At 44.3% G+C, this 12,218-nt stretch overlaps 1 protein-coding gene across 1 annotated transcript in view; it reads left to right on the top strand.

Annotated features, from left to right (window-relative positions):
• Positions 1 to 12,218, top strand: part of SLC12A8 (solute carrier family 12 member 8) — a 131,023-nt gene that overhangs the window by 95,657 nt on the left and 23,148 nt on the right. Inside the window, exons 9-10 of the mRNA XM_004036210.5 lie at positions 5,351 to 5,497; positions 7,543 to 8,188. Of these exons, the coding sequence (XP_004036258.4) occupies positions 5,351 to 5,497; positions 7,543 to 8,188 (793 nt within the window). The remainder of the gene's footprint in view (positions 1 to 5,350; positions 5,498 to 7,542; positions 8,189 to 12,218) is intronic.

The raw sequence follows: 12,218 nt of genomic DNA, 5'->3' as shown, positions 1-12,218 counted from the left end.
CCCTGGATTCCTTTCTACTGATCTGCAGCTGGTCAGTTAATCTGTTTCTTTCTGGGTTTCCTACAGCTTCTCTGATCTATTTCTAATTATTTGGCTTCTCAACTCACAGTTTCTCTAAGAAGCGTCTTTTTACTTTTTTTTTTGTTTGTTTTTCTTGAGATGGAGTTTTGCTCTTGTTGCCCAAGCTGGAATGCAATGGCATGATCTCAGCTCACTGCAACCTCCACCTCCCAGGTTCAAGTGATTCTCCTGCTTCAGCCCCCCAAGTAGCTGGGATTACAGGCACATGCCACCATGCCTGGCTAATTTTTTGTATTTTTAGTAGAAACGGGGTTTCACCATGTTAGCCAGGCTGGTCTCGAACTCCTGACCTCAGGTGATCCACCTGCCTCAGTCTCCCAAAGTGCTGGGATTACAGGGATGAGCTGCTGCGCCCGGCGACGTCTTTTTACTTTTTATCCCCACCGCAGAGGAACTTTCTCCCAGCTCTCAGGTGTATGTGTGTTCTTAAACGTCTTGTATACGGTGGTGGCTCTGAGATAACCCATGAAAGCACGTAGTAGGTGCCAATTATAATACATTTTACCTGGCACATAGCAGATGCTAACTAAATTTTAACTCCCTTCCACACTCCTTATGGGCATACCCTTACAGATCAAGACATTTATTTTAGGAACACATTTTCTCCCCACAAATCCACCATATTTAATAGAAAAGCCAGAACAGTCAATCTCAGTATTATTTAGTTAGAAAAGGAATTGTATAAACACAGTGTTAGTTGGGGTGAAATTAAATAGATTAAATGTTTCAGAATAAACTTGTATACAGTCCAGGAAACAGATGTTTATTACAAATAAAAAAGGCCAAATACCTTAGGAGCCCTGGGGCTTGCTAACTAGCAAAATAAGAGCAATCTAAGAAGGAAAAATATCCCAAAAGTATTATTGTTATGACTAGGGAATCTGGGTGGCTCATGCCTGTAATCCCAGCACTTTGGGAGGCCGTGGCGGGCAGATCACTTGAGGTCATGGGGTTCAAGACCAGCCTGGCCAACACAGTGAAACCCCCATCTCCACCAAAAAATACAAAAATATGCCAGGCGTGGTGGTGCATGCCTGTAGTTCCAGCTACTCGAGAGGCTGAGGCAAGAGAATCGCTAGAACCCGGGAGGCGGAGGTTGCAGCGAGCCAAGATCGTGCCACTGCACTCCACCCTGGGCAACAGTGCGAAACTCTGTCTCAAAAATACAAAACCCCCCTAAAACTGGGTAATCCCACAGAGCAAACTCTGATTCCTGGATTTAATAGTCATGGTTTCACATATTCAAGAGGGACCTTGGAAGCTCATGACACAAGCTGTACAGGGAAGATGGGGATGGGACAGCGCTGGTAACTGGGGAGTGAGCCTAGTGGGCCACTCAGCACCTGGGAGTGGGTCAGTCTGAGTGTCCTCTGCCCTCCATCGTGGACACAGTCCTGCCTCTCAGGAAGGGAAGCAGACTAGGTCTCATTATGGAAAAGGGCTCTCAAGTGAGAGGTAAAACTTGACTGAAAGTTGAGATGTTGATCAATTCATGGAGCGTGGAGAAGTTAGGAAACTCATGACTCTAGAAATGAGATGTGGGAGGAAAAAACCAAAGCGTTGTTGAGACTCGGCCTTATTAATACACTTGGGATTGTAAAGGTTTTTAGGGTGCACCCCCCAGTTATGTCAGGGGTCACCGCAATTAGATGAGACAGAATGAGCCCCTTGCAAATGACTTTAAATCCAGTCCTTTGAGAGAAGAGAGCAGCCAATGAATGAGTGGAGTCCCTCAATGACCGAAGCTCAAGTGGGAGCTGGGAGAAAATACTAAGAGCAGAGAGATGGAAGTAATTATTTTCATCAGTAGTTACTGAAGAAAGAAATCAGGGTAGCTCACACCCCATGTAATATTTTGGAAAGAGCTCTGGGGGTGGGGGGATGGCTCAAACAGGTGTATGCCAGAAAAGAATCACTGTTTATTTAAAAAGAGCTGTTGACACACCTCTGCTCAATTAAATTCTCACTTCCACCTCCACTGGCACATTTAGCAAATTTTCAGTCTGATATGAATAGAGAAAACAATTAAGTTCTGTGAGGGCTGGGAGCAGAGCTACGTGTCTATAAGCCTTGCTCTGCCTAGCACCATGCCAGGAACATAATCTTTCGTCAGGAAACGCTTCTTGAATGGATGGATGGATGGACGACAAATGACAGAAAGAGATAGGATTTAGGCAGGAGAGAGATGGAATGAAGTTTTTATAATTTATCTAGATGTGGAGACCAACATTTCATATATTACTCAGAAAATAGACTGAATAATAGTTTTATATTTTTTTAAAGTGGTAAGTGAACAGATCATTCTACACAATTGACAAACTGGACATAGGTTGCTATACTTGGCCCTGTCTGACCCCAGCTCCTAGGGCTCTGGAGGAATCCCAGGGTGTGTCTGTGGGAAGGCTGGCCAAAGACGGAAACCACCATATCGTGTACTCATGGTGCCAGAGGCTCAACCCAGTTCCTGAGGTCAGTCCAACACTAGGAGGATGCCAGGCTGGGGCATTCCCACTCATTCCTGCTCTGAGTAAATAGACAGGCTTTAAATGAAAAAGAGTTGTAAAAATTCAAATATACATAACCTTTTAGGTAAGAAGCAGTGAAATTTCTGCAAGGAGATGCCATGCCTGACTCTCCCAAAGAATTTTTTGAGGGGAGAATGCAGTGGCTACAATGTGTTGTGCCCAGGGGTTCTCCACATTGGCTGCACATTAGAATCACCTGGAGGGCTTTCTTAAAATCAACCACGTCTGTGTCTCACTCTACACTAATTAAATCAGAATCTCTGGGTGATTCTTATGTTTAGGCAGAGTGGAGAACTATTGACTTAAATTTTCAAAAGGCTCTTTCTTGATAAAATTTCATCATAGAATCTGGTTTTTAAAAACCAGTCAACATAGGCTGCATTTGGTAGAGAAGATGGAAATAAAGGTTATCGATGAATGATCACATCTCAGAATGGATTGAGGATTGATAATGGATCCAGCTTATCTAACAGTTTTGTAAGGCACCTAGGGCACGATTACAGCAAAGTCATGAAGCTGCATGAATTCAGCTGTTGAGCTCTGCTTGCCAGATTCTGCATGAGGTGCTGGGGGAAGGGGGCCAGGAAGCATGATACAGTTCTACCTGTGAGGTGCTCAGGGTGCTGGCAGGATAAGCCATGAGCATAACTAACTATCCCACAGGATGGAAAGTAACAAAATGCCATCAGATCACATAAAGTGATGGAAACACTAGATGACATTGATTTCCTGTAGTAATAAAATGGTGAGTGGGGTGGGCAGGACAAACCCAAGAAATCTGCGATATTGAAAAAAGAGACAGGTGAGATTTTTGGGGATAAGCAAGAGATTATAAAGACAGGAATCAACAGTGAATTAAAGACAAGGTGGGCTCCGTAGTGGACCTTAGTCTTGTTCATCAAGCCTCTGACCTTCCTGACCATTTGGGGGTTATTCCACCAATGGTCTTGAAGGGAGAGAGTACCCCCATTGTGTGTAATAGAAACCCAATGGACCAGACCTCTTTTGCCTGTCCCTTTGCAGCCCTGGTAGGGCACATGACCTACACTAGGCCATTGCGTGCTCCCATTGTAACCAATGAAGTAAAGATAAAGAGCTGGTGAGAATCCGTCCACAGGGCAGCAGGGGTGTTGGCAGCATCCTGGCCAAGCTGTTCCTGGGGAAGAGGCTGGGTATGCCTCCAGGCTTGGTCCTGCCCTTTTCTGAGCCTCATCCTTTAGCCTCCTGATGATTCTACAAACCACCAGTGTCCTACAAATATATTCTTTTTTAAAGAAATTTTTTTTTCCAATCAACTGTCCTGACTGATTCATCAGTCAGTCAAATTATTCCAGTGATAATTTATGAGCCAGGAAAGAAGTCTAGCCAGTGGCTTGTGTTCAATGTAGCTTGATGACACGAATCCGGTGCTTTGCTGATGCAAGGAAGTAAAAAATGGGGTGAGGAGAGGCTTCATCAAGAAGGGTGTAAGTGACAAAGCTGAATATTAACTCTAACCTATCTGTAAGCATTGGACGCATGAGTACTTGGAATGTACAGTTCTGGCCATTGTGCCTAAAGGAAAGTAGAATGGAAAGGGCACCTCAAATAAGAAAACAAAGATGCTTCCCTGTGGGTACAGATGAGGTCTGGCCCAGGAGGGTGAATTCATAAGTGACAGCTTGGGATCTGGCTGTGCATGGCAAGCAGTCACGCAGCCACCCAGCCCCTTAGCACTTTTAGCCCTGAGTTAGCTAGTAACATCTTGGACCCTGATCTTTTGCAAGTTGACACCAAGAAGAACAGCTGTGCCCTCTTATTCTATCCGTTGGTGCCTTGTGGGTCATGGATCTCATTCATTCATTCATCATTTATATTTCTGTGTTGGGCACCAAGAATTCTAGGGTAAACAAGACAGAAGACCTGCTTAAATGAAGCCTCCAGATTAGTGGAGGGGGCACGATGATAGGTGCTATCCTAACATCATGTTGGGGATGCTGTGGAGCACTGAGAAGCGACTACTGTAGTCAGGAAAGAGGGGATGGCCTCACAGTGGAGGTGAGGTTGGTGCTGAGTTTTGTAGCACAATTAGGAGTTTAACAGACAATGAGTAGATTAGGGCGTGTGAACAGAGGTTTCCTACAGACAGAAAAATCACGCTGATCAGACTTTCAGTGTGCAGGGTGTGGAGCTAAAGAGGTCACAGACCATGAAGAGCCTTATATGTCAGGACAGGGGGAGATTTTGATATATCTGCAACGGAGACATTGTGATCAGATTTGAGTTTAGAGAACAGAGGCTTAGGGGATGATTCAGAGTGAATCATCTGAAGATTTAAACTCATCTTTAAGGGGGAGCTTAAAGGCAAGAGGCCAATGAGCATTGTGGTTGGCCAGTTTGTTCTCAAAGTGTGGTCTCTGGGAACGCATGCGGAATCCAGATTTCTAGGCCCCACCCCAAGCCTACTGAACCAGGAACTCTGAGGAGGGGGCCCAGAAGTTTGTGTTTAGCAAGCCCTGCAGCTGAGTCTGGCAGACGCTTCATTTGAGGACCACTGTGCAATCCATATGAAATGTGGTGGTGGATTCAGCTGAAACCATGGAATGAATGGGGGTGAGGCTGGGGATGTGGAAACTGTATCCCAGAGATCAGATCTAGAGGACTCAGTGGATGATTGCATGGGGTGCAGGTGGGTGGGTGCTGGGGGAGTAGAAAGGCACAGGAGCAGGTTCTGGCACTGGCGAGTGAAACCGCTTCTCACACAGGTATCCCTCGTGGGCTTCCTGTTCCTTTTGGGCTTATACATCTCGTCCCTGGCTTCCTGTATGGGAGGACTTTATGGAGCTCCCCGCATCCTGCAGTGCATTGCCCAGGAGAAAGTGATCCCTGCACTTGCCTGTCTGGGACAAGGGGTGAGTAATCCTCTTTTTTTGGTTTGTTTTTTGAAACATGTTTTGCTGCTAACCTCATTGTTGGCCCATCAATTGGTTAAGCTTTTCTGATCAGAGCCTCTGGTCAATTTCTTTGGGGTGACACAGAAAATAATGCAGAGGTCATTTCTTTCAGCCCTGCCCTCTGGCTGGCTTAGGTTAGGGCTAAGTAGATGAAGCATCTTAAATGTCACAGCCACCCAGCCCCTTAGCACTTTTAGGACTGGGTTAGCTAACCAGTCCTAGTAACATCTTGGACCCTGAGCAGCATGAAAATGCAGTGCCCCATCCTTTAATAAAAATGAATTCAGGATCCTCCAGGTTTAGCATAGAAGAAAGCGTGTTTTGGTCAGGAGGCGAGCTGGTCCTTGCAGCTCTAACTCTGCCCTTGAGTTTCACCCGCCCCTTGGGGGTTGCTGTTTGATGATTTCCTACACCTCTGGCATCTACACTTCCTGTTAACCATCATGAACCAAACCTTAACTGATACATAAAGGACAGCTCAGTTGAGACATGACTGGAATGGTTAAAATAGACATTCCTAAAGTCCAGGGGAGGACCAAAGAGACATAAACAGAGAATCCCATTTCCCACTAATATGGTTTGCAAGCTAGAGTTCATTTTTGTCTTGTTGGCGTACCCCAGAGGGCCTCCCCAGCCACTTCCAATTTTCAGCCTCTCTCTGGTTTAGGGAACACATCGTTGCAACTTATCCTTGATTTCTTCCTTTATCTTCCTCCAAAAATGCAGATTGGTTTTGGACATAGTCCGTTTGAGATCCTATTAGACGTTCACTGGAAATGTTGAGTAGGCAGTTGGATATGTAAGCCTGGGTTTCAGGGGAATGTTTTAGGCTGGAGATTCAAATTTGGAAGTTGTCAGTATAATGCTGGTATTCAAAGCCATGAGCCTAGTTGAGCTCACCAAGGGAGGGTGTACAGATAGAGATCTGAGGATGGAGCCTGGGGCTGCTTTAAATGTGGAGTTCAGAGACCTGAAAAGCCAGCCACAGAAACCAAGAAGGAGCAGCCAGTGAAGAGGGAGGCCAATCAGGAGAAGTAAGGTGAAGAAAGTGTTTCGAAGAGGACAGAGTAGCCAGCTGGGTTAAAGAAGACAGGGACTGAGAAGTGACTGTTGCTTTTGGCCCAAGAACTATGTCAGTGACTGTGATGAAGAGCTCCCAGGAGAGGCAGCTAGCACCTTTTTTCCACTCCTGTCCACCTGAAGGTCACCATACCCACCTCCATTAATAACAGGTGTGTGTAATGTGTGTGCATGAGCATTTGCGGATGTTTAGTGTCAGAATTCCCCTCCTCCAGCCACCAGTGATTCTGCTGTGTCTTCCGGAATCTGCCTCTCCCTGGGAAGAATCAACTTTGCATTTCTTTGATTTTCTATGCTGGTATTAAAACCCAATGAAAGACAAAAGGAGAAAATATTTGGGAAGTCAAAGTTCTATAATAATGCCCCATGTTCAAAGTTATTCATATGGCTGGGCACAGTGGCTCATGCCTGTAATCCTAACACTCTGGGAGGCCGAGGTGGGTAGATTGCTTGAGGCCAGGAGTTTGTGACTGGCATGGGCAACATAGCAAAACCACGTCTCTACAAGAAATACAAAAATTAGCCATGCATGGTGGTGTGCACCTGTAGTGCCAGCTATTCAGGATGCTGAGGTGGGACGATGGCTTAAGCCCAAGAGGCGGGGGTTGCAATGAGCTGAGATCACATCACTGCAGTCCAGCCTGGGCAACAGAGCCAGACCCTGTCTCAAAAAAAAAAAAAAAAAGTTGCTAATACAACTAATATCCGTGGAGCTTACTGCATGTCAGTCTGTGTGAAGCATTTCGCATGCATGAACTAATCCCATGAGTAGGATATTATTATCTCAAGTTTATAGATGAATAATCACATGGGGAGAAGTGGCTGAGTCATTATGAGTTGTGTTTCTAGCCTGTAACTTCTGAAATCTCTGAAGCGTTCTATCTGAAATTTTATGGTCCTGCATGTTATTTTTGTTCCTGCAGAAGGGGCCAAACAAAACACCCGTGGCTGCCATCTGCCTGACCAGCTTGGTGACCATGGCCTTTGTTTTTGTGGGTCAAGTGAACGTTCTGGCCCCCATCGTCACCATCAACTTCATGCTGACATACATCGCAGTGGACTATTCTTACTTCTCCCTGTCCATGTGTTCCTGCAGCCTGACCCCAGTGCCTGAGCCGGTGCTCAGGGAGGGCCCGGAAGGCCTCCACTGCTCTGAGCACCTGCTCTTAGAGAAAGCTCCCAGTTACGGCTCTGAGGGACCTGCCCAAAGAGTCTTGGAGGGCACACTACTGGAATTCACCAAGGACATGGATCAGCTCCTCCAGCTAACCAGGAAGCTTGAGAGTAGCCAGCCCAGGCAAGGAGAGGGTAACAGGACCCCAGAAAGTCAGAAGAGGAAAAGCAAGAAGGCCACCAAGCAGACCTTACAAGATAGCTTCCTCTTGGACTTCAAATCCCCTCCTTCTTTCCCTGTCGAGGTTTCTGACAGGTTGCCCGCTGCCTCCTGGGAGGGGCAGGAGTCCTGCTGGAACAAGCAGACTTCCAGGAGTGAAGGGACTCAGCCTGAGGGAACATATGGAGAGCAACTTGTTCCTGAGCTGTGCAACCAATCAGAGTCCAGTGGAGAAGGTGAGTGCTCTGGTATCACACTGGGGCCTCTTATTTGGGGATGACTACTGATTATCCTACCTACCCAGTTATTGTGAACCAGTTATAACTGGGTTTAAAATCCTTGTTAATTTTGTGCAATATTTGTTTTAAAACATTATATTCAGGTATCAGCTGAATTATTTGTAATTGTACTCTGTTATAGATAGTTAATTTTAAACAGAAATTTCTATCTACTCCTGTATGTTAGACCTGAGAGCCACAGCTAGTAATTGGGTATCAATCTCTTTTCACTCAAAGATGAACTGAAGTATAAAGCCAATGTGAGTAAAATCATCTCTTCTTACAAGAGAAGTGGAAATGTGTTGTGATAAACTACCTGTTAAGGACGCAATATGTTTTCTTTGTGGAAGATGAACCTCCCAAACCAGGCAAGAGGGGATGGAAAGAAGGTGGCTCAAGCTTTGTTTTCTCAAATCTATAAACACAGAGATACACAGAGACACTCACAGAGAGGCTTATAGAGCATGAGAAATTCTGAAAATGAGAACTCGTATTTTCAAGGACCTACCATATTCTAGGTGCTTTACATCCATTACTTCATGTAATATAACATATATTAGCATTTTCCCTTTTACAAATAAGACCTTGTGTCCACATGAGGTCACAGAGAAGACTCTGACCTGATTCTTTGCACAGCTGGACATCACCCTGCATTGTATTGTCTGTATTTGAGGCCCATGTACTTTCCTCTACATTATGCTCTCCCTGGAGCTATATACAGACAGGTGTGGGCAAAGAGGAGGAGATGAGGGACATAGAAGGAGGTGTCTGAAAAATAGTGTTTTGGCCGGGCGCGGTGGCTCACGTCTGTAATCCCAGCCTGACCAACATGGTGAAAACTTGTCTCTACTAAAAATACAAATAATTAGCCAGGCATGGTGGCTGGTGCCTGTAATCCCAGCTACTCATGAGGCTGAGGCAGGAGAATTGCTTGAACCCAGGAGGCGAGGTTGCAGTGGCAGGAGAGTTGCTTGAACCTGGGAGGCAGAGGTTGCAGTGAGCCAAGATCATGCCACTGCACTCCAGCCTGGGTGACAGAGTGAGACTCCATCTCAAAACAACAACAACAACAACAACAAAAAACCCCAAAAACCTAGTGTTTTAAGTTCTCCCAGAAACCTGTTTTTCCTTCTTTGCCTCTAAATTTCTGGGAAACTTTTAATTAAAAATTAAAAATTATTTTATTTTAATCAATGTAATAAGTGTACAATTTAATAAGCCAAATAATATTAAAAGTCACATAACCAGAAACAGTAGTTCCTACTCTTTTATAGCACCCCTTTTACACTTCTCCACTTCCAGTCCCATTCCCAGAAAATCCCACTTTGAACCAAAAATAGGCTTCTTCTGTTAATCTGTCACTAAATAATGTATTTGCGTTGCTACTTCTTGATATGTCAGTTTCTGACATCACCTTTTGAGTTGCTCTTATGGTAAATGAGGATTTGGTGCGATCTCAGCTCACTGCAACCTCCACCTCCCAGGTTCAAGAGGTTCTCCTGCCTCAGCCTCCCAAGTAGCTGAGATTACAGGGACCCACCACCACACCCAGCTAATTTTTGTATTTTTAGTAGAGATGGGGTTTCACCATGTTGGCCAGGCTGGTCTTGAACTCCTGACCTCAAGTGATCTGCCCACCTCAGCCTCCCAAAGTGCTGAAATTACAGGCATGAGCCACCACACCCTGCCTGGATTTAACTCTTATATGCCACTCTGACTTCTCCTTATTTAATGCCCCCAGAGTAGTTATCTCACAGTTTTTTATTAAATTAAAAGCTAGTATTCTTGTTATCATGACTAAGTAAATATTGCTTAGTTCTGAGCCATGTTACACTATGATTACATTTCCTTTTTTGCTCAACTTTTGCTGTTTCCTGGAATTAATAATTGCCTTAGTTTTTTCTTTGCTTGGTTTTCTGTCATCATTTTTCTTTAAATGCTCTGGCAGATCTGTCAAATGCCTTTTTGTGTTATTTTCAAAATGCTCCAATTCTTCAGAAATGTATTCTTTTCTTTTCTCCCCTCTGTCCTATGGCTCCATCCTTCTGTTCCACTCTAGATTATTTGTTTGCTAGGTCTGCTACAAAGCTGTTGTCTTAGAATTCCTCTTGTTACCGCACTTCTGTGTCAGATCCAGGAAACAAGAGATTTCTTACCAAAGTCATGCTTTTACATAGTTTTTCTTGGATAATTGCCCACCCCCATCCCTCCATCCCCCCTCTATTATCTCGATTTTGTATCTTCTTAAATGGTTCTCTAATTTTCTTTCTTTTCTCTTTCCTATTGTTCATTTATTTGTTGTTTTTTTCTGGGATATTTCATGGATTTTCTCTCCCAAGGCTTCTAATGATTTTTTTTTAAAGTGTTGGTTGTTGTATCAGTCACGATTAGTTTTGACTGAGGATAACAAAATTGCAAAATAATAGTGACTTCATCTAGCTCATACACAAGGACCCAGAGGTGGGCAGTCCATGGCTGCCACGGCAGCTCCATGGTCCTGAGTGACCCATGCTCCTTTATCACTTAGTATATTGTTCTGTGATCCAACATGTGGTTGCTGGGGTCACGCCATTACATTTATATTCCAGGCACTAGAAAAAGGGGAGGGAAAAAGGGCAAAAGGGTGAGCCTCTAAATTGAGTCATTTGGAGGAGGCTTCCTCAAAAGTCCCATTCCAACTTCTCATATTTCATTGGTTGGAATTTAGTCATGTGATTACAACAAACTGCAAAGAAGGCTGATAAAATTGTTTTTTAACTGGTCATATTACTACTTTACATAAAATTATGTGTTTTTTCTTTTTTTCCTAAGAAAGAAGGAGAGATAAGGTAGCAACTATCAGTCTATGCCACAATTATCCAGTTTTTAATTTCCAAGACCTCTTGGTTGTGATCTAATTTGTCCTTGTCTTTTTTTTTTTTTTTCTAATTTGAACATCATCTATTTTTGTTCTATGGGTACAATGGCTTATCTTCTCTCTCTGATACTATTATTGATCTTCCTCCTTTAAAATTTTTTTCTGAGGCTGGACATGGTGGCTCATACCTGTAATCCCAGCACTTTGGGAGGCTGGGGCAGGAGGATCACCTGAGGCCAGGAGTTCAAGATCAGCCTGGGCAACATAGTGAGACCCCATATCTACAAAAATTAAAAAGGAAGTTAGCTGGACATAGTGGCATATGACTGTAGCCCCAGCTACTCCAGAGGCTGAGGTGGGGGGATCTCTTAAGCCCAGAAATTCAAAGTTACAATGAGCTATGATCACTCCACCGCACTCCAGCCTGGGCGACAGAGCAAGACCCTGTCTCTAAAAGTAAAAGTAAAAATAATTTTTAAAAGTTTTTCTGTTCCTTTCACTGTTCCTGTTTTCTTTAATTCTTTTCTCTTTGGTTTGGGCTATCTCTTTCTCTCTCTCTTTTTTTTTTTTTAAATCTTGGAGGCTTTTACTAAAATGTCCATTGATCTTTTGACTTCTTTTTGTACTTAAAAGTGAAGCACTCGCTGGGCACGGTGGCTCACACCTGTAATCCAGCACTTTGGGAGGTTGAGACAGGAGGAATGCTTGAGCCCAGGAGTTGAAGACCAGCCTGGACATCATAGCGAGATCCGGCTGCTACAAAAAACTAAAAAATTAGTGGGGGTATAGTGGCATATGCCTGTAGTCTCAGCTACTTGGGAGGCTGAGGTGGGAAGACAACTTGAGCCTGGGAAGTTGAAGCTGCAGTGAGTGGTGATCACATCACTGCACTCCAGCCTAGGTAACATATTGAGACCCTGTGTCTACAAAAATTTTTTTTCAATGAGCCAAGTGTGATGGCACATGCCTGTAGTTCTAGCTACTCAGGAGGCTGAGGTGGGAGGATTGATGGAGCCTGGGAGGTTGAGGCTACAGTAAGCCATCATCACGCCACTGTACTCCAGCCTTGGTGACAGGGTGAGCCTCTGTCTCTCTTTTTTTTTTTTTTTTTTTTAAGTGAAGTACTAAAAA

The sequence above is a fragment of the Gorilla gorilla genome, chromosome 2 (assembly GCF_029281585.2).
Source record: "Gorilla gorilla gorilla isolate KB3781 chromosome 2, NHGRI_mGorGor1-v2.1_pri, whole genome shotgun sequence".
In the NCBI taxonomy this organism is placed as follows: domain Eukaryota; kingdom Metazoa; phylum Chordata; class Mammalia; order Primates; family Hominidae; genus Gorilla; species Gorilla gorilla.
This window is presented reverse-complemented; position numbering and strand designations above follow the sequence as displayed.